This window comes from Martes martes, assembly GCF_963455335.1.
Source record: "Martes martes genome assembly, chromosome: 5".
NCBI lineage: Eukaryota > Metazoa > Chordata > Mammalia > Carnivora > Mustelidae > Martes > Martes martes.
Window position 1 is genome coordinate 129,589,402 of NC_137892.1, and position 27,932 is coordinate 129,617,333.

The following is a 27,932-nucleotide window of genomic DNA, read 5'->3' on the forward strand; positions in this document are numbered from 1 at the left end:
AATAACTTTAGAACCCAAAGAAAGAGAGATGATTTTGAGGAGCACGTGACTCTTGAAAGGAAAATGCTAGGAGCTGGTGTTATTCTCTATAAACTTATTTGTGTTCTTTTAATATAAAAGAAACTTCAAAGTTTGTCTTCTTTCTCAATAAGAAAAAAATAAGCAGAGCTATTAGATGAAAAAATATAAAAAATGCTGGCGTGGTATAAATAAATTTTAAAAATGTTCCAACGTAGGAAATAAAAAATATATACTGTTTGTTTAAATTCTGAGGCCTTTCTTTTACGCATATAATCATTTGAATATAGAGTTAATCCACCTGGGGCATCTGTGTTCCCCAAATTATAACTATTAGATAACATTATAAAAGAGTTGAATTTTAACTGAAGTGGAAGTTATTTAAACAAATAGTAAAATTGTTTCTAAACATCTTCAGTGAATGAATGGTGGTAAATTTGACTCATATCTTGGTTTATGTCCAGATTTACTGCTTACTGAATATTATTTTCTTCTTATTAAATGAGCATAGAATCGGGGAGCCGTGCCGTCTCTGCTCGATCACACATTTGGATGCATCAGTCTATAAATATGTACATTACATACTCTTGGGCAAAGCACTGCATCTAAGACCTAATTGTTTTTGTATGAGAAAAAAATAACAAGAGAATAGGAAATGTCCCTCCCCAAAACATTTGAGTGTTCATACCACTAAGTAAATAGCACATGAGAATGTGCAAACACACTTATTGCAAAGTACTGTATAGATTTAAATGTCATTATAAAATGTTCTCAGTTCTATTTTGGTAACCTAAAATGTTGGTATATAATACCAAATTTCCAATTAAAGAGTTTAATATAAAAATATCAGCACAAAACTGTTTTTTCAATCTGTTTATTGTGTGAGCAACCCAAACTTCAGTTTAAGTGCTGTTGCAATTTTATTACTAGATTCCATAACCCTACAATTGATAAATTTTATACCATTTTAGGTATTTAATGAGATACTTAGAAATACTAAGAAAAAAATCAGTATTCAAAGGGTTACTTTTGTTTATAATAACAATAAATTATTTTATCATCTTCTTCAGTTCAAAATCCAGCTTTGAACCCGAGGAAGGCTTTCAAATCATGTTAATTAAATGGTGGTCCTTTAACCAGTAGCAGTTTGATTACCAATTACTCGAAGAATCTCTTTGTGAATGCCTCCTTCTTGTGTGTTAATATTTGCATCTCCAACTTGGCCATCTTCATAGCTAAAACACAAAAAAGAAACGTTTAAGACATTTTTTTAAAAAGACAAAACACTCAAGAAAGTGCTTAAAACCCCCTCGGAAATGCCATTGGATACTTAACATTTAGCCAAAGGGAATCAGTCGTGAAGACGTTATTTCTCAGTTTATTTAATAAGGTGTTTGCATTAATAAACGCAGAAAAGCCTGCATGACTACACACACGATTATCCTACATCATGCCCTGATTTGCCCCTTCTTTCCTTCCTTTTTAATCTGAACTTTTTCATCCCCACATAAAGCACTGCCTGTGTCTTTGCCTGGTGGACATTTCCCACGCAGCTGTTCCCCGAAGCCTCCCGTGGAAGAGCATACCAGCTCCAGCGTTTGGTTCCCTAGGTTCGAACCTTGTGAGACCCACTCTCACTTCTCTCATTTGTTTATTTTCTGATCTGCAACACCCTTAGAAATTACTTCACATTCTGCCGCTGCTCCTTCGCCCCACCGGCCTTCTCATTATTATTCCTTTGTGATCAGTGCCGCCTTTTTTCCTTATCACTGGTGGCTCTATGTAGTGTAAGTCGAGAAGATATTCTGATTTATGCCGGTACTCCACACAAGAATGCAAGTGTGCTAAGCTACAGAAGTGGAAATATAACATGAAAGGACAGCAATTACTAAGTCCCTTAGAAAGAAAGAAGTGCGTTTTAGGGGCGCTTGGGTGGCTCAGTGGGTTAAGCCTCTGCCTTCAGCTCAGGTCATGACCTCAGGGTCCTGGGATCGAGTCCCGCATCAGGCTCTCTGCTTGGTGGGGAGCCTGCTTCCTCCTCTCTCTCTCTCTCTGCCTGCCTCTCTGCCTGCTTGTGGTCTCTCTCTGTCAAATAAATAAATAAAATCTTAAAAAAAAAAAAAAAAAGAAGTGCATTTTAGGTGATCATTCATTTCCTCAAATAAACTTACTTGGGCAGTAAGAAATTTCCAGGAAATAATTTTTAAACTTCTGTGATAAGATTCAGAAGAAGAATAGGTAATGAATTAATTTTACTTTGTACAAATGACTTCAAGACAGAAGCTTTCAAGAAGTAGTAATTACTTCAAAATAGCTAACCAGGCTTGTAAGCAGCCTCAAAGATTTATGAACACCACTGTCTTTTCCTCACTACATAAAAATTCTCCTGAAATAGCACAATACAGGAAAATGGAAGAGATGACATACAGCAATGATAACTCAGGTCCTTACATAATCCACTGCTCAAACACCTAGTAATTACTGAATCTGTATTACATTTAAACTCTAAGAACTGACCTATGGTTGCCCATCAACTTGGTTAATTCTATCCATATAAGTATGTCCACACGCACGCAGGCACGCATGTGTGGATATAAGACACTCAATGGTGAAACGTTACCTCGAAGAAAAGAAAGGGCCCACTTAGAATGATTCTCTCAGGAGATCAAACTGTAAGTGCTCTATTAATTAAATGGAGAATATTTAAGTGAAATGCTTTAAGCACTGTCCAAATCTAATTTGGTGCTTTGTGGCAAACTGTGTAAAAGTTACATTTTATTGGGCAAGTAAAATATGTTACACGGGTTTTGTGTACATCCTGGCTACCCATGGGCACCCTAAGGCATCCACAGCACTGAGCCAAGGCTGGGGAGGCAACCTGGCTTGCAGACTCATCCCGAGGGAGATAGTGGTATTTACCAAGCCAATCCAGCTAGTTCCTCAAGAATCTGGATTTTGGAAGGCAAAAAGACACGGCCAAAAAGAGGATGGAGAGACTAAGAACACCAGAGTGCAGTTACACTTACACCAGTCGACACGGCTCTTTCCTCATTTTCCTAATAGGCATTTATGTTTATTCTGTCTCTACGGCATCTGTGTCCTCTGGACACAAAGTTGAGTTGAGTAAGATACTCTTGGCTTAACTGATACCCAGTCTGCGTACTACCAGCTCTACTCATTCAATTTAAAGCTGACCTTTGAGATTTGTCTGCAGTACAATCTAACTGCTTTTCCTCAACCCACTGCAGTCATTCTTCCCATCCTACCACTCTGCTGGAAGGCCGGACAATGGCTACCCAGGGCCTCTTAGATGAGGAATTCGGATTCTACCCGCTATGTCTGCAGTACGTGATACAGCTGACTGCTTTTTTTCCTGAAGCTACATTATCTCTTCACTCCCTCCTTGGCCCTTTGATTATTAATTCTCAGTTACCTTCACTGCTTCTCAGTTACCTTCACTGCGTCCTCTTCCCTAGCCTCCCATTTCAATGCTGGCTTTATCCACAATTCACTCTCAGTGTTTTCTCTTTTTATGATATGCAAAAACTCTCAATTATTTCAGTCTCTCCCGCTGCTTTAATTATCACCCACATGCTGATTCCTAAACTATATCTCTCATCCTTACATCTTTCCCTAACTATAATTTTCCCATAGAAATCACAAATCTCGTATATTCAAAACTGAACTTAATTTTTTACCCGAAGACTGCTTTTTTTTTTAACTCTATCAAAATCTCAATTTGGAGTACCATCACCTACCCCATTTCTCAACAAGAGAACTTCAGTCATTCTTGGTTCTTCCATGTGCCTAAATCCAGTAAATCACGAAGTCATCTTCCCCTCTCTTTTCCTAATTACTCCCAGTTGCACCTTCTCTTCGTTTGATGACATTACCTTCATCTAGGGCTTCATTATCATTCGTTTAAATAAGTGATTTTCAAGTTGCAGGTTATGTACAATTAGCAGGACCTGAAACTAACTTAGATTGTCCGGGCTAGCATTTTTCATTGAAATCAGAATAGAATAGAATAGGACACGGAATACTGAATGCACCCCGTGAAATAAGCCTTGTTTTTTCCAAAGTCACAATGTCAAACACGTTTTCTTCAGGAGTGAGAAAACACTGACCTAGATGATTGTAAGAACATTATAACTGATCTCTCAGTCTCCATACTGAGCCCCATGATCCCCCTTAGAAGACTTTCCTGCTCTGCTAGAAAACAGATACAAATAGGATACAATAGGATACAAATGGCCTCCACTTCACTTGCAGGACAAAATCCAATGGCATTGGCATGGCGCCCCAGGGCCCCTCAGAATCCAAACCTAAAATTCCTCTCCAGTCATGTCCCACCTCCCCAACACCCTATTTCCATCAAATGGAAGAGTTTGCTATCCCTAAATACTATATGCTCACTGACTTCTGAAAAGCATTTGCAGTTAACGGAGAGAAGATGAGACTCACATTCCTTAAATAAACAATAACAACTTAGGACAGAAAGAGCCTGGGAGCAAAAGCAAACAGAGACCAGAGCAAGAGATTGAGATGGAGATCGAAAGCATTAAGAAAAATGCTTATTCTTGGGGCACCTGGGTGACTCAGTGGGTTAAAGCCTCTGCCTTCGGCTCAGGTCATGATCTCAGGGTCCTGGGATCGAGCCCCACATTGGGCTCTCTGCTCGGCAGGGAGCCTGCTTCCTCCTCTCTCTCTGCCTGCCTCTCTGCCTACTTGTGATCTCTGTCTGTCAAATAAATAAATAAAATAAATCTTTAAGGAAAAAAAAAAAAGAAAAATGCTTATTCTTCCATTGTCTATGAAGCCCACAAGGAAGCACAGCAGTTGTGGGTTGGAAGGGTAAAACTGGCCACAGGCATTCAGGTGTCTTAAACGATGATGCATATATCATAATACAGGAAAGGCAAACTACCATTTGACAGGGTGAACTGGCAGCCGTCTAGATACATGCATTGCTAGTGGCATTAGGGCATATGCTACAATATGGCACACAGAATCCTTTGCAGCTATTAATTAGTATTCCAGACACACACTCAACTGCTAATTTAACAGTGAAGTTCATTCATGTCCAGAAAGCAACAAGATTAAAAAAGAAGAAATGGAGCAAGACTGGTATCAATAGGTAAATGATACACTTGACTGGGGTTTTCTGAGGAAGGAAAAAAGAAACCATCTAAAAGGGGACATACTTTATATGTATGAGATAGTTCCCAGGGGCATTAAAAGATTACTAAAATTTTAATAAAAAAAAATAAACCAATTTGCTTAAAAAAGTATGAGAAAGAAATAAAGAGAACAGAGGGAATTTAGCTGCCTGGAACTCTCCAGGTATGTTAGGAAATTTCCTGGATGAAGACTTTTGAATGCATTCACAAGTTCTATTCCCAAACTCATGTAGCAGCTTTGTGACAGCTTTAAAGAATGGTACACGTCAATTTGTTTTCAGACTCTGTGAATCTGGAACCCAGAAATGACAGCATTGTTTTTCATTAGCAACAGAGAGGAGAAATTCACTGCAAACGGAATGCTATCCAGCACTTCTCTGAAGTTCCTTAAGGTATCTGATGATCTAAGAGCCTTGTCTACATCATTGCCCATGTACAATTTCTTCATTATGTTGGAACATTCAGTCTTTGTCACTGCTCTCCTATACTATGTGTTAAGTGTTTTTGGGAACAGAATTTGCATTTTACTAGAGGAGATAATAGAGTTATGCAAATAACTGTAAGATAGGCAGCAAGGACGAGCAAGGACGAGTAAAACTTAAAGACAGACATCATGTCTGATTGGGATGCCAGGAAAGACCCCACGGAAAAGACCATGTAGTTGAGCCTTGGGAGATCAGCTAAGGCTGAGCTGGCAGGTGGGCCTATCATTTGGACTGAATGAGCAAAGCACAGTGGTGGGAAAAATACTTTCAAGCTGTTTTCAAGAACACCTTAGATAATAATTTTATTCCATCAATGGTCTGTACGGGTCACTGAAGCAAGATAAAACAGGCTCTTTGTTAGAGAATGTCATGTCTTTATTTGTTAAAAACTATCAGAATTTATGAACAAGATATAATCAAGACTCTGCTTTAGGAATATTAGTGGGATATAGATAGTATGATCTTAAAAAATTTTATAGAAATGTAGGCTATACACCAAAAGATTAACTGTAGCTAACTCCAAGTGGGATATTATGAGTGGCTTTCTTCTTTTTTGCTTACCTTTGATTTTAGTTTCTATAAATGAACAGTTATCACTAGTGTAATAATGGTAATGTTTAATACATTTGGCATTGTACAAGACAGATTAGGGGCAATGACAAAATTGGAAGCCTAGAGAAAAACTAGCAATCTTTTGGTGGACTCGGGCAGAGAATGATGTATCTATGGAAACAAAGGTATCGAAAGGAGAAAACTGTGTAAAGATATGCATGGGGGCTGATGACTATAGTGTCAAGGAAAAAGACATTAAAAACTACAGCTCAGGATTGCAAGTGTCTTTGAGTAAAATCACTGCGTAGACTGGGGAAGCCAAGAACTTGACTCGGAGATTTAGCAATGGGTTTCACTTGGTACATACTGATTTTAAGGTATGAGCAGACTTTTTGAGGGGAAATACCTAGCGAGCAGTTAGGTGTGGGCATTTCCTTCATTCCTACTTCTCTGCCAAGCACTGCACTAGGCACACAAAGACAAATGAGCCATACAATCCCCAACCTCAATATGTATGTGGAATAATGGAAAAGACCATATATAAGAATAACTCAGTGATAAAAACAAAGCCCATGGCATCCGCACAGTAACACCAAGGAGTAGCACAATGAGTGAAGGAAAGTTTCTGGGAGGAGGGAAAGCGTATGCTAATATTTAAAAGAGTGGGAATCAGATAAAGTAGTGTGAGGGGAGAGAGGAAGAGAGAATCCAAGTTTACTGGAAAAAGGAAACAAGAAAAGCATAAGCATTGTGGGAATCATAGCATACAGTTTAGGTTGTGAAGCCTAATACCTAAGGTGAGAAATCATGGGTAATGAAAACCAGGACCGTGAGTGGGGGCGGGGCTGGAGGGAGTGAGGGAGGGGCTAGATATCCTTGATCTTCTAACACAGCAATGCTGAAGGAAGAACAAAGGGCTAGGAAGTGAGTTGGTTTCCTTTGTGAAGGAGACTGGACTTCATCTTACAAGAAGCAAGCAGCTTCTCAAGAGTTTTACGCAGGGGAGTGATGTGGCAGTTTCAATCTTGGAAAGGGATCTGGGTTGCAGACAGAGAAATTGGATTTATTATAGGCTGGGGATAAAGCAAAGTTCCTGATCGTATCAGCTTGATGTCACACAGCTAATGCCACACAGCTTCACCGAGCCATGACCAAATGGTTTGTCTTCCAACTTTATAAATAACTTGTCTGTCTCCTCACTATGTTCCCATTCAAACACCGTTGTGGTGGTGTTTTTTTTCTTTTTTTGCAAAATCATGATGAAAGTTCTCTTTCTTTTCACTGAATGGCCATGATACAGTTCTTATTTTACGAATTTTTCTTGTATCTGCCTCTTTAGATAGATTTCAAACTTTCACCAAAAAAACCCACAAAACTACACATAATCTAAAATATTTCCCTTTTTAGCTTTGTCTTTGTTCATTCATTAGAAATCTACTGACAAGGAACCGTGCATCAGGAACCAGGGGAGGTGCTGCAGGGCATCAGGAGAGTAAACAAAGGCAAGAGTAGGAGTCAGTCCTTTCTGACACGGAAAATTCCGATACAACGAAAAAACTGACTTTTAAATCGGAAGTTTTGCAGTGTAATAATCCCTAGAATTGGCTAGAATCTATTTACAACATCTGAATTATTTTGCCTAAAGCATTAAAATTTGATTAAGTTAATTCATTTCAAAATTATCAAACAAAACTTTTCAAATTTATTTTTCTAAGTGTTATCTTCCCTTATATTTTACTTTCAATTTTTTGAAACAGTAGTCTGTTCCCTAAAATATCCCCCAATTCTTCTCTCATTCTGTGTTGTTGTTCACTTGTTAGAGAGAGTATGATTAGGATATTAAACACCTATCTTATTATCTCCATTCTAGAAATCAGATTAGCATGGAAACTATTTTGATTTTTTGTAGTTTCACTTAATAATAGATTTAAAAAGGAAGCCCCCAATAATTTATATTCTAGTCATCAGGCCAAACTTCTAACATAAGGAATTAGATAATGTTAATATAAAAAGATCAGAATAAAATGAGAATAAGAAAATAAGATTTTCTGCCTGATAACAATATATTTGTGATAACTCACTTCTTTCTCAACAATTTATCTTTTCCTAGATGTTACTACTCACTGGGAATCATAGAACTTTATGATTTTTATCTTTTATAAAGAAGTTAATGGTTGTAATTAAAATGTACATTAATTAGTGAATGGATTCTCCTTCTGATGTGTTTGAATCTTATCAATTTTCCTTAATTAGTCTCTTTTCTCCTGAGGGTACAGAGAAATAGGATGAAATCTCATCTGTATTTATGAAAGAAATGAAAACAATTACCTTAACAGATTTTTTTTTTTTCTTTACACTATCGGAAGGCATCTAAGTATACTGGAAGAATTTTATTCTCTTTTCTTCAGATGGTCTTTCCTCATTTTTTTTCTTCTAATAAATACAGAAATCCATCTCTCCAGACATACACATGACACATATATTCCTAAAGATTCATTTTACATATGATTTATGTAAAATTTCAAAGAAATAACGCTAGAATGCCTACTGCCTGAAGTTGTTTATTTAGCTTAATGAATTTGAACTTTAGCAAGATAATAAGAGGAGTAAATTAACTGATTAATTTACTCAGGCTAAGGAAAGGATTTTGGAGTTACTTTTCCATCTAAATCATATGGTCACTTAATCAAACACATTTGTGATTGGATATGTCTTGGAAGGCCAATCTTCTAACAGTGGGTAACAGTCATGATGGTCAAGAAAGAAGGTGGGGGGAATTTAATGAGTCCCTTTTTTAAAAAAAAAAAAAAAAAAGATTTTTATTTCTTTATTTGAGAGAGAACGTGAGAGCACAAGGGAGAGGGAGAAGCAGACTTCCCACTGAGCAAGGAGCCCAATGTGGGGCTTGATCCCAGGACCCTGAGATTGTGATCTGAGCCGAAGGCAGACCCTTAACTGACTGAGTCACCCAGGCATTCCTAGTGAGTGCCCTCCATTGAAGACCTGCACTGTGCTAACTTTGTCCTCATAAGAATCTTAAAATTGCAAACAGCCAGTTTCCCTAGGAAGCTCCAGACCCACATGGCACCCTTCTCTACCTTTCATTCTGACCAAGGAGGCTGGTCTGTACAGACTCTAATAAGCTCACTTGCCCTCTACTTTTGGGCAGCGTTTAAGCAATGGGGAGTCTAGGGGGCGCCTGGGTGGCTCAGCGGGTTAAAGCCTCTGCCTTCGGCTCAGGTCATGATCCCAGGGTCCTGGGATCGAGCCCCGCATCGGGCTCTCTGCTCAGCGGGGAGCCTGCTTCCCCCTCTCTCTCTGCCTGCCGCTCTGCTGCTTGTGATCTCTGTCTCTCAAATAAATAAGCAATGGGGAGTCCCAGCAGGACAGTGGCGGTGGGGCAAAGTCCAAGTTTCCCTTGGGCCCAGGCCCATAAGGGCACATTGGGCTATGTAAGTCCCTCAGCTGAAGGCTCCAGTTCTTTTCGAAGCTGCTGAACTAGAAAGGGTTCTCCTACTGGGCTCTGAGAACTGTTTCTTGTCCTGGTCCTTGTCCTTTTGGCCCTGGGGATGCAGAACACCGCTCATACTACTAGATCCAGGTTACTACACTAGACCATGGTGCCCCTATAAACCACACCTTTTTAAGCAATCTACTTGTGGGTGATAGAAATTATGTTTTTCATGGGCAACAGATTTCCTGTTGGGATTCTGCCTGGTACAGGAGACACAGCATGCTACTGTCTCTACCGATGATGCTTTATTGTATCTACTAATGAAGGTCAGAGATGTCACGCAACATGGCTAAGGTCACCCAACTGGTCAGCCTGGACACAAACTGTCTAACCAAAGCAGGCTCTGTCTACCATACTCATGGCAGCCTGGCCGTGAAGAAAGACATCTATAGATACATATATATGTCACAGTATGTAATGTATGTATGAATATGTATCAAAAGTACAGAAGATACATAAATGCATAATACGTAAAACAGTATCACAAGAAAGTCACAGCTTTCATACTATCCCAAAGAAAACCATACAGTTCATAAAATTTGCATCGTGAACAGTCTGCCAATAAGCCAACAGATCAAATGCTACAGGCACAGCATGCTACAGATAACACTATATAAGCAATCTTGAGGCAGTCATTTTGACATGGCTTATAAAACAGGCCAGTGTTTTTTTTTCCATCTTCTCTTTTGAAAACTATATAAAAGTACAAAACGGATACACTCCATTCTTCCCTGAGGTCTTTCTGGCCATAGGACCGTGGGTGAGGAAGAAACAGACAGGGAAAGAGTTGGGAGTCAAGCAAGGGTGGGTGAAAATCAGGTCTATTACACTCATTATTTATTTGAAGATGAAAAAATAATGCTATATACCCTCATGCAGGTCTTATGATACAGCTGTGTCAAAAAATCCACATCAATATGTCCTGCATTGCCAGCCAATGCTACATGAAGTGCAGATCATCAACCTTTTAAAAAATATTTTATTTATTGGAGAGAAAATGTACACGAGGTGGGGTAGGGGGCAGAGCGAGAGAGAAGTGCACTCCCCGCTGAGCAGAGAGCCCAATGTGGGAACAAGTCCCAGGACCCTGAGATCATGACCTGAGCCAAAGGCAGACACAACCCACTGAGCCACGCAGGCGACCCATATCATCAACTTTTTATAGGGAAAGGACATTCTTATTACTGTTTTCTTCATTCCCAGTTATAATACTTTTTAAATCCATAAAACAACTAAAGACATATGTGTATGTGTGCGTGTGTGTATATGTTACATCTATCTATAGGTGTATGTCTGTCTATACATATATACATGTGCATATATATATGCACACATAGATCGTTAAAGAGACAGAAAACTTTTCTTCACTCCTAAGTTAACAGCCTTAACATACCCCTCTGTTTTTTACAGCTCATTAAAATAAAACAGAAACATTCAGATGATGAGAAACTACCTGTCTGGTACTTATTGGCAGCTAAAGCGACCAAATAATAATGTAGTCACTATCTCATTCATGGAGAAGACAGTAACATACAGATTTGAACCTTTACACTTACACAAAAAAGAATCGTGTGCAGACATGATCAGTATTTGGGACGACCCATATCTCTCCATGTTTGTGCAGGTCAGGTGAGGTGATGACTGTAAATGGAAGATAAAATTAAAGAACGATTCTATTCTAAGTTACTCTATCCCTCCTCTTAGAAATCTAAAAGCACAAAGTACATGCACAAACACACATGAAAAATGTTTAACCTTATAAGCTATCAAAAGTGTAAGTAAATACAATGAAATGTCATGTGACAATTTTATGTTTTAAACACCATCAGTGTAACAACAGGAAGGGAATCACTTGTATAGTATCAAAAGCAAACAGTCCTGACTTGGGGACTATGTAGAAAGCAACTTCGTGTCCTATATTAACTATCAAGGGTTGACTACGTAAAAGGCAGTTAATGGTGCCTACTGAACTCCCAGCACCAGTTTTTTTAGTCAAGGTTAGATTTTACGGCAAGAACAAGGAAAAGTATACGATCTTGCAAATCACCTATCAATCTGTCTACCGCAAGTTCAGAGTAGAGGAATACTGTCAGTGTAGAAGCAGAAAGACCTATTGGGTTCTCTTCTTAGTGCTTGGTTCATCTTTCACATTTTTCACAGTATTATACATTCAAAAACCAACTTAAAGAGGAAGGTGGCATATTCACAAAAGAGATTAGCAATACTTGATCAGAAAAATATAATTACCATTCTGAGATACCTGCCAAGAATAAAATACAGCACTGTCTGAATTCTTGCCAATTCTGCTTTGTTTTTCACCTTTATGATCTCTATTGTACCTGTTTTCCATCTGTGCCCTTAGAGAAGGTCACAAGGAATAATGCAATGCTTTCACTAACCCATTTTGAGCATTCTGGAAATATAGTCAAATTCTTAAACACAGATAATATAGAGAATTAACACTATGAGGTTTGTGAAACTTTCAACTTACCTTCACATAAGGCTATGCATTTTAAGTTACGGCTTTGCAGGAATTGGGACTGCTGCCCTTTTTTCTGTGACTAAATTCCAAAAGAATTTAAAAATCAGAGTGAAAATAGGGCAGTTGCTCAAGTGAGAAAAGAACTAATCATCATTAAAAAATAATAGCCACTAAGATAGCTTCAGATTTAAAAAAAAAAGGCCTATCTAGGCTAGCAGTAATATCCTTGAATTCTTTCTTAATGTCAAGCTATATTTGTTGTATCATTTAATTTCTGTACATAGTCATTATTAAATCAGTCTCAAGATAAGTGAACTAAAAATGCTCAATTAAAGTTTAACAGCCTCACATCATAGAATTAGAACTCAAATTTATTTTTACTGGAAGCCTGGCATCCTCATTTCAAGGGAAACAAAATTAAAATTGCATGCTCTTTTCAAACTCTACAATCAGTTATTCCAGACCATCTAACTTACGCAAAACCAGACCATTTTTACAGCACCATTAACTAAGCTGCAGAAGTTTCGGGAAAATCTCATGGAGAAAATCTGTAGTTTTGTTTTTGTTTTTAGATATTAAGTTAGCTGTAGTTCCCCCCGCCCAATTCAAAATCACATTATTCATTAAGTAGATTTCTCACTTGTCCAGAATGGCTGGTTCCACTGAAATAACAAGGGATTTATGCTTGGTCTTTTCTCTGTCTGGAATGTTCTTTCTCCCATATGGCTCATGTACTCACTGCCCATAGGCCTCCACATAATCACCTCGGATGATTCTACATAGAGTATTCTACAGCCCTTTTCCCTGACTTTTCTCCATTTTTCTCTACCATCTAGCATTCTTCCTCTCTAAACATACATTTAATTTATCCATAGTCACTCAATAGGATGTAGGCTCCCTGAGAAATTCCTCTTGTTTTTGGTTCTATTTTTGATTTGTCACTACAGTCCACTGCCTAGGAATCTCTCCCATTGTGATGAGAGCTTAATAAATACTTGCTGAATATTTACTGCATGAAGGTGTTTTGATTATCACATTTCAGGGTCGGTTTTATGGCTTTGTGGGTAATGGCCATTCAAGATAATTCTGCAGACTTAAGAAGCCCGAGTGCTTATGGAAGTCCTGCTGGCTAAGGAAGCGGGAGCTCACTCAGCACATCAGCCCCTCGAGCGGCTACAACACCTGTGATGCATTGCTGCTTTTACTGCTGGACGCCGGCTCGTCTTTGGTTGTCACCTTCTGCTTCTTGTTCATCCCTGAAAAACACCAGCAGAATCGTAACTGAGGGACAAACCTGGGTGACACCTGTAAAATACAATCCACTGGCATCGCAAAGTTCTAACGGAGGTGAAGACATTGCATCGGCCACAAATGACCATGCTGGGCTCTGGAAGGAGCAGCAGCTGTGACCTGGAAAGTCAGTGGGTTTCGGGAGGTCCTGAGAGTGTGAGAATGCAGACAAGCCAGCTTAGTTTTCTTTGTACTGAAAACAGGGATAGGAAACTCTCTTGCACAAAACTGATATATTTAGAAAATTCTTAAAATCTGCTTTTATAGGGCTGGTAGAGCTTAAACTTTCATTTTACTATCTCATTAGGAGAAGGAGAAGGTAAGAAGTGGGAAACATGAACAAGGTCAGAAAAATATATTTACGCTGCAACTTAACTTCATGAATTGTTGATCTGTATTTAATTTTGCGTAGAATTTACTGTATCGTCTAATAAAGGAAAAACTACACAAGTTCCTTTGTCTATGATACTCACAAGTTTTAGCTTACTCTGTTAATGCCATGACTTTTTACTGTGATGGATTTTAGACAAACAGAAGTAAGATTCATATCTGTTTTAGAAGAGATCGATATTTTTCTATACTTTATTTGGAAATGCTCATTTACTGTCCAGAAATTGAGAAGTAGGTTGATTTTCTGTTGTTGTTGCTATTTCAATAAAGGTTTGATGAGAAAGAATAAACTGCAAATGGTATGAATGTAACTTTTTCCAAGTCAGAAATATATCCCCAAAGTTGCAGAGGTCGAGAGGGTCAAGCTGAGAACAAGGCCTAGGGTTTCAGCCATGTGCTTCTGGGAGAAAGGCAAAGTCTGTTATCCTCAGGGGGACTGTGCTGCTCTCCACTTGCAGCCTGAAAGCCAACTATGGAAAGCTACTCACAGTGTGTAATGACTTGGTATGTTTTTCCTTATCAATGCTGAGGATGTATTTTCTCTTTCCTTTTTTTTTTTTTTAAGAGATTTTATTTATTTATTTGACAGAGAGAGATTACAAGTAGGCAGAGAAGCAGGTAGAGAGAGAGGAAGAAGCAGGCTCCCTGCTAAGCAGAGAGCCCGATGTGGGATTCGATCTCAGGACCCTGAGATCATGACCCGAGCCGAAGGCAGAGGCTTAACCCACTGAGCCACCCAGGCACCCCAAGGATGTATTTTCTTGAACTGGTTTTATTTTAGTTTCTTATTGTGTTATGTTTTAATGAGATTTAGAAAGTGATTTATGCTGATTTTAATTTGTTTTTTCCTTTGAATTATATCATTCTATTTCCTTTATTATCTTTTTCTTCCTGGTGTTTCTCTTTTCTTTCTTTCTTTTTTTAAAAGATTTTATTTATTTATTTGTCAGAGGGAGAGATAGAGCACAAGCAGGGAAAAGGGCAGGCAGAGGGAGAAGCAGGCTCCTGGCTGAGCAAGGAGCCCAACGCCAGACTCAATCCCAAGATCCTAGGATCATGACCTGAGCCAAAGGCAGACGCTTAACTGAGTCACCCAGGCATCCCCGGTGTTTATTTCCTGTGTTATTTTGGCATATTGTATTTTCAAAGATTGTTGCAACAATATTTCTTAAGCCATAGGCTCTTCTACAATGGGATTTTGTCACTCTTTCCTTTGGGAATGAGGCCGAATTCCCCAACCCTCAAAGATGCAGGGGCTTGTGACTGCTCTGACCTAAGACATACGTGGGAAGTGCTACTATGTGACTTCTGAAGTTGGGTCAAAAAAGGCCTACAAAGTCCACCTGGTGTTCCTAGGACGTGTATTCCAGAAAAGTTTGGGGTAGAACCCTGAGAAACAACTTGCTGTGGTTGAAAGAGCATGAACTTAGACAGAATTATACTGGCCTGGTTAACGTTTACCTGGTGATTAGAACTCTCAAGATATCCTTTTGTATAACAGAGCATCTTAAGACTTACTAACCAGGCACCACCACCAACTTCAGGAGATTATGTAATATAACCATACAATCGCACATACACATGAGCACACAAGCAAAACCAACTATATATGCAGGTATATGAATATAAAAACTTTACAAGTCTGAAGAGAAATACAGAGAACACTGAGGTTGGGGGAAAGGAGAAAAAAATTCCACTTGTTACTTTACACAGGTCTATGCAGTTTCAACTTCTTTTTTTTTTTTTCTTCAGTTTTGTATAGTGAGCGTAATTACTTTACGTTTAAATACATTAAGTTATTGATCTAAAAAAATTATCACACTGATAGTGGAAACAAATTTCCCCAAATTTAAAAGTGCAAAGAAATCACCCGAATTGTACCACCTGAGGATAAAGAATGCTAATAATTTCGTGATCTTTCTTTCCATATTTTGCATTTAACAGGCTCCTCTCAAGCACATGCTTTCAATTTTTTCCAAAATAATTTTTTCATACAATATCACCAAACAAAAAGATGTCAATAAGTAGCATAATTTTGAGGGTATTTTTCTAATGCTAAATTCCCCACACTGTTCAAAATATCCTTATACAATATACAATAATAAAAGAGAAAAGGTTGGCATGGTGCAGAGTTACAATCCAGGATAGTGAATTACCATAGATGAGTAGTCTGTGTTCTACAGAATGCTTTGCACATATCACATTCTCAATAGTTACTTGTGGAGGGAATGAATGTAGAAACCACTGAACAAAATGGAAATTAATTCTGACATTGAAAAGAACCACATATTCCACTTTACATATTAGGGTAAGTATTCTAAATTCACCCTGACATGTGAGCTTTGTTTTTGCTTCTGATATGAATCAAATGAATTAAATGCAAATGTATTAAATAAGCTTCAGTCACTTGATACACAATAAGAAAATTCAAAACCTCACACACTTGAGGTTAGAAATGAAACAGGAGCTTACCTGAGTAACCGAAAGATATGCTTGACATTGGGCTAAGATAGATTCCACTCCCATACATTGCACCGTGGAGCTAAAAGGGGAAGAGAGGGGACAGAAAGTGGACTGTCAATGGTTTCAAAGGGGAATATTTTCCAAAAGAAAGGAATCAGTCTCATGTTGGGAGGATTAACTCTTAGAAAACAATAAAGCTCTTTCCTAAGATCTAATGTGAAAACAGTACTACTAATATCCTTGTCTTCAACATTCAGTGAGTTGACAGATAAAAAGTGATAGCCAGAGAAAAAATCCTTGATAAACGTTTTCCACCCGACCCATGACAAAGACAGTCACTTATTATATCAAGTACTAGCATAGGTTTTTATGTTAATGACTCCAAAATATCGAAAACAAAACAGGCTGAATATACACAACAGAGTTTTGATTGGGATGCACATCCTAGTACATCAACAAAGTAGCCTATTCAGAGTTTCACTGTACAACACTGTCATCCCACTCTTATCTCCTCTAAACTTTTAGGTTAATAGTTTCATTAGCGGAAACTCTTCGACTGATCTAAGAAACTACTCAGAACAATTTAAACTCTCTCTCATCACTTCCACGTTCTAGGGCCCCTGGACCTTATTTAGCATGGACTGAATACTAATTCAGTGTGTGTGTGTTTATGGACATTTACATTTAACTGTATCATCTCAACTGTCATTGGCGTGTGGGATCCAGCACAGGTGACGGGATTAAGCATCTCATTTTCTGACCTCTTTCCATCATCAGATGAAAATCAGCTGAATGAGAGTGAAGTGGGGTGTTGAAGGCGACGGGCATAAATAAAGATGAGCACTATATCCACGATATCCCACTGACTCCCAGTGCTGCCCTGGAGACCATGAAGCAGGCAGCAGATGGCTCTTTGGTGTCCAATCTCCCTCTTGCTGATTCTTAGCCCTACCTTACCTCCTCTTAAAGTACCCCACTCTGGGGCAGTGCTCAAGAAATCTGCATTGAATTAGCAGACAGAATGTTTGCACGGTTTTACTTTCTGCATGATAATTTTCTTCTACTGAAATTCAAAGTGCTTTTATTGTTTTCTCATAGGGAATTCAATTTCTTTTCCTGTTCATCCCCGGATGGTGTGTTGGTCAATTCTGCTTCAGTTATTTTATGAACATTACTTCTACCTTTTAGAAATTCTATGTAATTTTTAAAGCCCACTGGCTTCCCCTTTCTCACATAATAAAAAAGCACCAGGATTGCTTACTGAACTCTAACACTAAAGAACATATGGTCTTGTTAAAGCATTCAGAAAATTTACCTGCAGTCTAGTATTAGAAGCAACAACCAGACCATTCCTCAGGATAGAGTGCCAGTTTTCAATGTGTGAGCCACTAAAACACAGAGGAGGGGAAGGACAAAATAAAACCAAACATTAATAATCTTCAAAAGTGGCCACAATATGATCAGTCATGTACCTTCTCGAAATCTTGAATTTCCAAGTCAAGTATTAGGCAGTGGACTACTCAGGGCTAATAGCCAAGTACTAAAAGAATGTTTTCTTCCCCATACATTTCTGGAAGACTGGGGTAGAGATACACCCCCATCAACAGGAAGCCATACTCACTGAAAAGCAAAGGTGCTTCCAAAGAGTTTTTTAGCAGCTCTAAAATTAGATTCTTTGGCTGGTGGACTGCTGAGAAGAAGGAATTGATGTGGAGTATGCATAAACTTCAGTTGCTGCCGTTTAAAATAATGACAAATGAAAATATGTCAAAATTAACATATAACCAGACTGACGACAATTTCAAATTTTACTGGTTTAAGAATTAATTGAGATTCAAGCCATACTAACTTACATTAACAGGACCATTCATTAAAAAAAAAAACAAAAACCCTGCATAAATGATCTATCATATGGAGTTGCTGATATGAAGGGTAATTTTTTAGGCTAATGGAAAAGGAACAGGACACAGACAATCCAAAGTCATTTATATTTATCTTTGGAATACACTCTGTAATCATGTCCAAGCAGATCTGCCTTTGTAATTATGTTTCTTTTTAAGACTTTTATTATTGAATTCCCTAAGTATACACTAGCTATTCAACTGGGGAAATATGTGTTGGCTAAGCAGAAAAGAAAAGTTAGTTCAAGATTTTAAAATTGCAAAAACTACCATTATCACGCTTTATTTGCATACATTTATAAAACTGTAAATTGCCTACATTCACGCATAGTTCCCCCTTTGTTCATGGAAAGAAATTAAAACAGAATCTTTTGAATTAGTGGCCTGACAAAATTTTCTAATTGCTGCCCTTTCACTTAGGAAAATACTTATATAGGAGTACAATATAAAGGAAATCTCGCAGCTTAGAGATTCACAGACAGGCGAGTTGGGATTTTGGATACTCTCTTCCTTGGTTTCAATCATAACTGAAATCAGAGCCCATTAGCTTTTTCCTTTATTTTCTAAGTATATTAGGCCGATAAGGCAGTATCTTCTCCTCTGTGGAAAAGAGGGGCTGTGCCGACAAGAAACTGACAATGATAAAAAGCACATTACCTTTTTTCTGGTCAAACTCCCAATTCTTCCTATCACTGGTGGAATATCTAAATGATTTCATACTGACCCTTTTACTTACTTAAAAGTTCAGGGCAGCAGCCTGAATGTGAATTTGATTTCTTGGGAAAACTTGGAGCTGGTGCACATATGGTAATTTCAAACTGAAGAATTAGGCCTAACCTGAGATTACTTCAATTTCCTGGAGAGCCTGCCTAAAAAATCACAGGGGTCACTTCTCCCAACCAGTCAGGACTCTTCCCATTTCTGTATGTATATGTTAAAAAACAACTTACCCTGTTAACTGGCAGTTTCACAATATGTGACCTATTACTTGAAATAACCCTGAAATTAATTAAAATAGTCCATCAGTCACAAATATATGCCAAATATATTTAATGTTTTTTTCCCTTAGTTGGCAAGTGATCGGAACTTACGTTTGCCGTGACATTAACTAAATTGAGTAACCATTTTACTTAATTACATCCCTTTGCTTTGGTTCCTGAAATAATTTAAAGAGCTTATGTAACAAAGAAGATAATATTTTAATCTGAGAACGAAGAAGTAGTCCCTTAAAACCTAACAGATAATGATTTTTAATCATTACGACCTCAGATATTGGCAAATGAACATTTCTAAACATACTTTCAAAGGATGATCATCGAGATGCAAAGCTTAGATACATCAGCTTCCTTGGCTCTTCCCTACACTGTCTCATTAAGAACGAGTTCCTGTGAAGATCTTTTTCTTTCTTTATATATTTGAAGATCTTTGTGCTAATATATATGGTGATATATACACAAACTGTTATTCACCATATTTAGACACGGAGGTTGAAATAAATTACATTGTTATCTGAAAGAATTAGTTATTTTTATGTTTTTCAGAACAGAAAATAATAACAAGGGAAAACTCTAACAGAACAGTTTTGTAGACTTTCTTCTCCTTGAAAAAGTGACTAACAAGCTGAAGGAAATGATCACAAGTAATTAAACAATGAGGCTGACTACAGGGGCAGGAAAAAAAAGAGATTAGATATTTGAGATTTTTACCTTCATTCTGAATATGATTTCATGTGAGAATGTAAAAAATTACAATGAAAACTCTGTTATTCTACTCAAACAGAATTTTAATAATAGATCATTATGGATACAAAGAAGGAAGACTTCCAAATCTATTTTAAAGTTTTATTAGACTAAATGTTTATTGTAAAATCCTAAGTGAAAGTTAAGTAACCAGAATCATTCTTTCTCCTTTGTCCATCTTTCCATACTTTTTAAAAACTTCCTGGTTGTAGCATAGAACAAATCTCGTTCAGACCAATCACTTATAATCTTTACACTTGTATAAATGTATAATCGTGGTGAATTTCACAGTCTTAAAGTTTTCAGTGATTTCAAAGACATATGTGCATAAAACCCTCAGAGGTAAGGGGAGTAGGTACTATTGTTTTCATTTTGCAAGTTAAAAACCAGAGGGCAAAGGCTTTGAAGCAGGTGTGGTAGGAGAAGCATTCTCAACTAGCCTTCCTAGGATCCATGCTGGACTAAGGCTATGCCCACTATGCCCCTCACCAGGCTCACTCTGAACACATCTGCAGTCGTCAAACAAAGATTTCATCAAATTTATACTGTTCTTGTTAAGGAAATGAACCATACACAACATACATTTTAGAAAGATTTTTCAATAACTGTTTGAAACTGAGTTTTGTTGCTGAGTCCTCAGTTAACTAGAAAATTAAATGAACCAAATCGGCTTCACCATATAATCTGGCTAATCACATTTTTTTTAAATGATAGACAAACGGCTGTCAAATACATTGTGTATCTGCGTAGTGCATAGGACAGCATCTTCTTCCCCTTGTGATATACAAGTTTTAATTAAAGTGCGAGTCATTAAGAACTCTGTAAAATCACCAGGCCTCAGAGGCTTGTAGAACTGTAGCATTGCAGGTCTTGTAAAATAGGCCTTTTTTTTCCCCTTAAAGCAGGCAGTAGAAAATGATGCTGTTTTCATTAAGAGGAAAACTAAAATTTTATACCATTGCAGTAGGGGATGAGCAAGGGGGTCTTGTTTATCCATCTGCTTCTTGATTTCCAGATATGGTGCCTGGAAAAAAAGTCATTATACTTCTTGATTTTTCTTAAAAATTCCTTTTTTTCCTTTCTCATTTTTCCATTATGCAAAAGGAAAATCAGGTTAAACAGGTACGTCTAATCTAGTTAAACCCAGAAGCTTTGTGGCTGTGACTACCCTCGTGTTCTCCCCCAACCTCCCCCCCAAGGTGATGTGAACTCTGAACTTCATGTGGCACAATGCACGTGCCCAGACATTTAGCTCCAAGAGGCTTAATCAAGCTTTCCTCTGGATCCCACCCCCTAGGCCATGTCTAAAGGTGATCCCAAGCCCCCAGCTGAGTTTCTGCTCAAGCAAAAGCGATGCTGCCCAACAACAAAAGTTATCTACCTTGTACCCACCCACACTGCTAACCTTCCTAATTCCTCCCTCTTCTGTAATTTCCTGCTTCCCCACTGTCCCTTATTTTTACTTCTCTGTAGCCCCCTTCTGTTCCATCTCTGCTCTCCCTTTAAAAACCTCCATCACTTTTGTCTTCCTTGGAGGTGACCTCACTCACTCTCCCCCAGGGCAGTCCTTCAATTAAATCTCTGTTCCCACCTTTAGCAAGTGTTAGGCACTGTCTCTTTCTGACCAGGATGGTTTTTAACTTTGAACTAACATTAAAGCAAAACTCATGAGAGCTACTACTCCCGCTCACATCTGAAGGTACTGACTTAAGTGCAGAGCTTTACATGAGAAAACGGGATGAAATTTACATAAGAAGAGCCCCCCCCCCTTTTTTTCCAAAGTATTTAGTGGAATTTACCTAGACAATTAACTTTTTCATAAAACAAAAGGCAATCTGTCTGTGACAATTTACCACTATCCACAGGGCAGTACCTTCTAGAAAATAGGACAGTATAATGTTATATTTATTTGGAGAGGTGTAAAGGATTTGATGCAATAGAACCTGACAGCATCCCTATGGAGTGCAGACTGGAAGGAGGTGCAGTGTTACTATTTACCACCTTGGTAGTGAAGAAGCTAAGCGTCAAGCAATTAAGCAACTTGCCCAAGGTCACAGGCCGCATCATTGATGAGCAAATTATACAACACCGGCCTCTGACTTCCTAGGCTGACACTCAATTGTCTGCACTGCCTTCTATTAAAATAGCTTACACATGACCCAGAATAAAGGAAGAAAATTTTGGCAGAGAGCTGATCCCAGAGTCAGAATTTTGTAGCTGTTTTTATCGGAGAATGATCTGGGTTTAGGGTATAGTACAATAAACACCCTAGTACCACCGAAGTCTTTGGTGACTAAAAAATGTTTATTTAACTTTGTGTAAGCCAACAGAATAGGTTCGTTTTCCCCCCTAAGTAGAAATGTATTTCATTGTTTTCTCTTCCTTATACAAATAATAATATTTGTTTGAAAAGGAATTCAGGTAATACAGAAAAGTATGGGCATAGAAAAACAATGAGCCAGGATGATGGTTTTTAAGCAAATGATCTAACTTGTAAATTAAGGATCTCTTTGTTTACCATTGTCTGACACACTATTTGTTGGACAAATGGATGAATATTTGACTACCTGAATAAATAACTATCCGAAGACTCAAAACTCAAATTTGGAAATGTAAAAATGTACTCTGGGAGCACATTTCAAATACAGCAGTGGCGATGGCAGGGATGAAGAGAGGATTGGCAGCGAAGCTTTGTGGGCCTCAAGACTGAAGGAGTCCAATACTCTCTCCCCAAAGACAGAAATGACCCAGGGTAATACTATAAGCCTCCAGGGTCTGTAGCGTAGTGCAAGCCTTGAAACCGCCATATGCAAACCAAACCCATAATGTGTGTTGTTGTCAATTACAGTTTATTAATTTCTACTTATCATTGATGAGTTTTAAGCCTGTCTCCAAATTTTTGGCAGTAGAAAAGCCTCAAAAATTCAATAGCATGTGCTTTTCGAAGAGCTGGACTATAGCCCAGTGGTATGTTAGACTTTCATAATAAACCACCATCCATGCTCAGCAAACATCACCAAGCCTCCCCAAATGGCTAAAAATATAAACTCATACTCTCAGGGAGGCTTGTGTCCTCCAAAGTTGTTTTGAGATTCTATGTTCTGTCTAAAATATTTAGGCGCAATTTATATTTGATAGAATATGTTTTTATTTTGACATTAAAATAATGTGTTAACATTACTACCATTAATTAAAATGAGCAGTCTAGGAAGATGGTACCAGATTTAACCTTTGCTTTAAGATAGTCCAACATACCTCCATATACTCCAACTGTTGCAGAGAACATTAGGAATATAATTATGTAATTAGCCTCCCAAAGTCACAGTGGTAGTCCACCAATACAATGATGTAATTTAATTAAAACTTCCTAGTACGACACACTTTTAATTTTTAAAGTTCTTTAATTATACTCCCATCTAATAGAAAAATCTACATTTCACTACACAGCCAGTACTCTCAGACATTTTTAAAATATGATTTTACTCAAGCAAAACTGAACTGTAGAAGACCACAAGATGATATACTTACTTGTGTCATTTCTCTAATGGAAGTTATGCTATCCAGTGCTTTCATTACTCGATCATAGTTCTTCTTCTGTTTGAGTGGGAAAAAAAATAGTATTCACTATAAGTCTTTGCAAGTCTACATGTTACCAGAGAAACACATTATTTCTGTACGTGGATTTCCCTTCAAAGTCCATTTGAAAGACTGTGTTGTGTACAAAAAAGGAAAGGCTTTAATAAGATGATTCTAGGATGTAGGATACATAACTGAGTTAGAAGGAAGAAAAAAGAAAACAGTCCCAAACCTAATATAAGTACATAAAATCATGTTTAGCCTACAGGGGGAAAACTATAAATATAAGCAAGATATTGGGCTCTTGATTCTTTGTCTCACCAAAAAAATTAAGCCATGATGAATAAAGTAAGAACAGAATCCTTCTAAAATATAAAAATCCACTTTAAGTCTCATAATATCATTTTGCTTTTATTTTCTTTTGATTGAAAGATTGTTACCAAAAGAATATGACTAGTAAGTGTATAAATGACACCACACATTTAACTGATAATTCATCTTTAAGTATACTCTAACTCTCTGTACTCTTGCCACTTATGACAGACAGAAAGCTTTTCCAAGGACATTTTATATAGCCATTGTTTCCACAGAATGATTTCAAGATGGATAGTAATAGAAACTAAGGCAATTTTAGCTTTCATGTAATTTGAGAATTTTGCTATTTCAGAAGGATTCTGCCTCATCTCCACGAATATTTATAAAATTGTTTTCTCAAGAAATGCCAGTTGATCAACAATATGGACTAAACTTTCACTAACCTTCAGGTAACTGGGGAGGAAGGGGAGTGGGGAGAAGGCAAGGGATGATTAAGTAAAAATACAAAAGAAAGCAAAAATCGGTCCTTTTACCCACAACCCTTAAAAATTACAGTGAGGTTACATTAAGCTAGACTCTCAAAAATATTTAATGAAATTATTACTGCTATTTTCCTTCCTTTCATGCAGATGGGATGTGTAAAGATTGCAATTTGAGAGGATGAAATGGGTGTAGCTTCATAAAGATGAAGTTCTGAAAGTGATTTTAAAAGATGAAAGGACAAGGGAAGTAACAGGATATGGGAAAGACTGGAGGAGGCAGTAAATCAAGTTTGTGGGAAAGGAACTGTATTTACTAAATGGATAGTGTCCACAGTGGGTTAGGGATAGGCCTGATGAGGGAGGGGGTTAGACAGAAAGGGGGAAACTAGCAGGACTAAAACCTCAACTGCTGTTACGGGGGGCAGGATGGGTAAATGAGGAGCAGTACTTACCCTGGGGTTGAAGGCCAGCATCTGAGGATCATTAGGATCCACCACAGAAGGATATGGCTCGAAAATGACAACTTTTCTAGGAGATTCCAATGCAGACCTACACATGGATACCAGCAGATCTACCACCTTGAAACACATACATGAGATAGTTAGCATCCTTCGAGATTCAGCTCGTGCTTTGCCATTGCTCCTCCCTCTCGTGGTCACCTAAGTCTCAAAACTGCTATCAACTTCTCAGATCTGTAATTTATGGCTTCAGACCACCGTTGACCAAACTTGACCATTAACCTGAAATAACTAATATGTGTTGCTTCCAGTTACATCCTCGGATCTCTTTGTCAGGAACTCCTACTGTGCTCTCACACTGCTCTAGGCTCTATAGCAGACATGCACAAGAAAGACAGGTCCTCTCTCTCAAGGGATTTACATTATAATGGAGAAGATGCATAACAAAATAATCAGTTAAACATATGCTCAAATACATTTCTGGTAGTGCTGAATGCTGTGAAGATTAAGCAGGCAGTAGAGACTAAGGCAATAGGGGGTTTCAGAGTGCCTAGGAAGATGGTGATATTTCAACAGAGACCAGAGTGAAGACAGAAAGGGAGATAGAGCTCTGGGAGAAACTATTCCAGGTGATGGAAACCGCAAATTCAGAAGATGAGTCTGACGTGCTCCAAGAACAGTAAAACTCCTGACATCATCTTACTTCTTCCTACTCTTTACCTCAGAGACCTTCTCTGCCATTCACGACCTTTGGTACCCTAAATAAGATGGTTTCATTCCTGTGTTCTTCTGTGATCACTTAACACAATTTACTAAGAGGCAGTGCCATTTAACAAGAGTAGAGCTCCCTCTCTAGTTCCCAAAATATGCTTCCGGCAAGTCAACTGAGAAAACAGACACTATCTAAATGGAGAGAGGGCGCCTGGACAGACACATCAACAGTGTGAAGATAGAGGACATCATAAAGAAAGGAATAGACTTAATCTTTATAGAGAAAAATATTTCTAGAAAGTTTTTAGACAGGCATTTAAAAAGAGTAGAGTAAGAGTAAAATAATTTTTGATTCTTGTGGTTCATGGGAGGGGCACTGTGACCTAATGGCTGTAGGGCTCACTATGTTGTGTATATACTCACAAAACACATCCACCCAATCACAGTATCCAGAATTTCCAGTGACCTAAAATAATCAGCAAAACTCAAGCCAGCGGGTATATGACCTATAAGGAACCCTTCCCAAAGTACAGAGACATATACCCCACAAGACTCACTCAGAAAATAGTAGAACTGAAAGAGCCAATACGTTTCCAACACATTATTCCACTTATATGTGTGTGTCTGTATATATATGGTTTCAGCAATAGATATAATAAAGACATAATAAAATCCTTTTTGTCTTCTGTACCCACACTCACACTCCTTCTACCCCAGAGAGATGCACTTAAACCTAGACACAAATTGGTTTTGGCATTATCTGGTCTCTCAATAAAGAAAAATCCAAATAAAAACATCTGAAAAAGAATAATCAGTAAAATAAAACAGCCCTTTCTGACATACTGGCAGTTGGGAGGGAACTGGTACTATCCTATAAAAATTTTTAAGAATTACAAGTCACAGTATGCAACTGAAGTGTTAAAAAAGTGCATGCCCTTCGCTTTAATAAAGGGTCAAATGATCTTTCACAAGGGTACCAAAACCACACAATGGAAAAGAACAGTTTTTTCTACAAATGACAGTGGGAAAACTGGATATCAATATGAAAAAAAAATGAAGTTGAACCTTTATATTATACCATACACAAAAATTAACTCAAAATACAATAAAGACCTAAACATAAGACCTTAAACTATAAAATTCCTATAAGAAAATATGAGGGAAAACATCATGACATTGGACTTGGCAATGATTTCTTGGCTTGACACCAAAACACAAACAATAAAAGCTAAAATAGACAAATGGGACTTCCTCAAACTTAAAAACTTTGGTGAATCAAAGGACACAATCAACAGAGTGAAATGGCATGGGATGGGAGAAAATATCTGTGAATCAGATATCTGAAAGGGGGTTAATATCCAGAATATATAAAGAGTTCCTACAACTCAATAAGAAATCAAATAATTTGATTTAAAAATGGGCAAAAAACTCAGATAGACAATTCATTAAAGAAGACATCCAGATAGCCAACAGCACATGAGAAGATGCTCAACATTATTAAACATCAGAGAAATCAAAATCAAAACCATAACCATTAGGACGGCTACTATCAAAAAACAAAAACCAAAACCAAAACCAGAAAATAACAAGTGCTGAACACATGAAGAAATTGGAGACTTTGTGCACTGCTGATGGGATTATAAATTGCAGCAGCTGCTACAGAAAACAGAACAGAAGCCCCTCAAGAGGTTAATAATAGAATTTCCATATGATCCTGCCAGAAGTGACAATCCCACTTTTGGATATATATCCAAAATAATTCAAAAAAGGATGTTAAAGACTATTTGCATACCCACGTTCACAGCAGCATTATTCACAATAACCAAGAGATGGAGGCAACCAAAATGTCCACTGAGAGTTGAATGGGTAAAGAAAATGTGGCATATACATACAGGAAAAATTATTCAGCCTAAGAAAGGAAAATTCTGTTATAGGCTACAACATCAATGAACCTTGAGGACATTATGCTAAGTGAAATAAACCAGTATAAAATAAACCACAAAAAGACAAACACTGTCATATTTCACCTATGAAGTATTTAAAGTAGTCAAATTCATAGAAACAGAAAGTAGAATGGTGATTACCAGGCAGGAGGAAGGGGGCTATACAAAGGGAGTTGTTTAATGGGTAGAGAGTTTCAGTTCTGCAGGATAAAAAAGTTACGGAAATCTGTTTCATGACAAGTTGAAGATACTTAACTGCTAAACTGTATGCTTAAAAAATGGTTAAGATAGTCAATTTTAGGTTATGTGTTTTTTTTTTTTATCACAAGAGTAATGATACAAATAGACAGAACAGTAATAACCTGAGCAATGTATATCTTTCAATCAAATATTAAACACCCTGTCCCAGAAGCATCAAAACTACTAAAAATTA

The 27,932-nt window shown here is 37.7% G+C and overlaps 1 protein-coding gene across 1 annotated transcript in view; it reads right to left on the reverse strand.

Annotated features, from left to right (window-relative positions):
- Positions 1 to 884: 884 nt before the first annotated feature.
- PARP8 (poly(ADP-ribose) polymerase family member 8) overlaps positions 885 to 27,932 on the reverse strand; it is a 177,416-nt gene continuing 150,368 nt past the window's right edge. The window contains exons 16-26 of the mRNA XM_080805018.1: positions 24,840 to 24,965; positions 23,543 to 23,608; positions 20,971 to 21,038; positions 19,226 to 19,274; positions 17,996 to 18,108; positions 17,690 to 17,762; positions 16,384 to 16,453; positions 13,414 to 13,487; positions 12,241 to 12,310; positions 11,306 to 11,390; positions 885 to 1,253 (exon numbers count right to left, since the gene is read on the reverse strand). Of these exons, the coding sequence (XP_080661144.1) occupies positions 1,151 to 1,253; positions 11,306 to 11,390; positions 12,241 to 12,310; positions 13,414 to 13,487; positions 16,384 to 16,453; positions 17,690 to 17,762; positions 17,996 to 18,108; positions 19,226 to 19,274; positions 20,971 to 21,038; positions 23,543 to 23,608; positions 24,840 to 24,965 (897 nt within the window). The 3' untranslated portion in view covers positions 885 to 1,150. The remainder of the gene's footprint in view (positions 1,254 to 11,305; positions 11,391 to 12,240; positions 12,311 to 13,413; positions 13,488 to 16,383; positions 16,454 to 17,689; positions 17,763 to 17,995; positions 18,109 to 19,225; positions 19,275 to 20,970; positions 21,039 to 23,542; positions 23,609 to 24,839; positions 24,966 to 27,932) is intronic.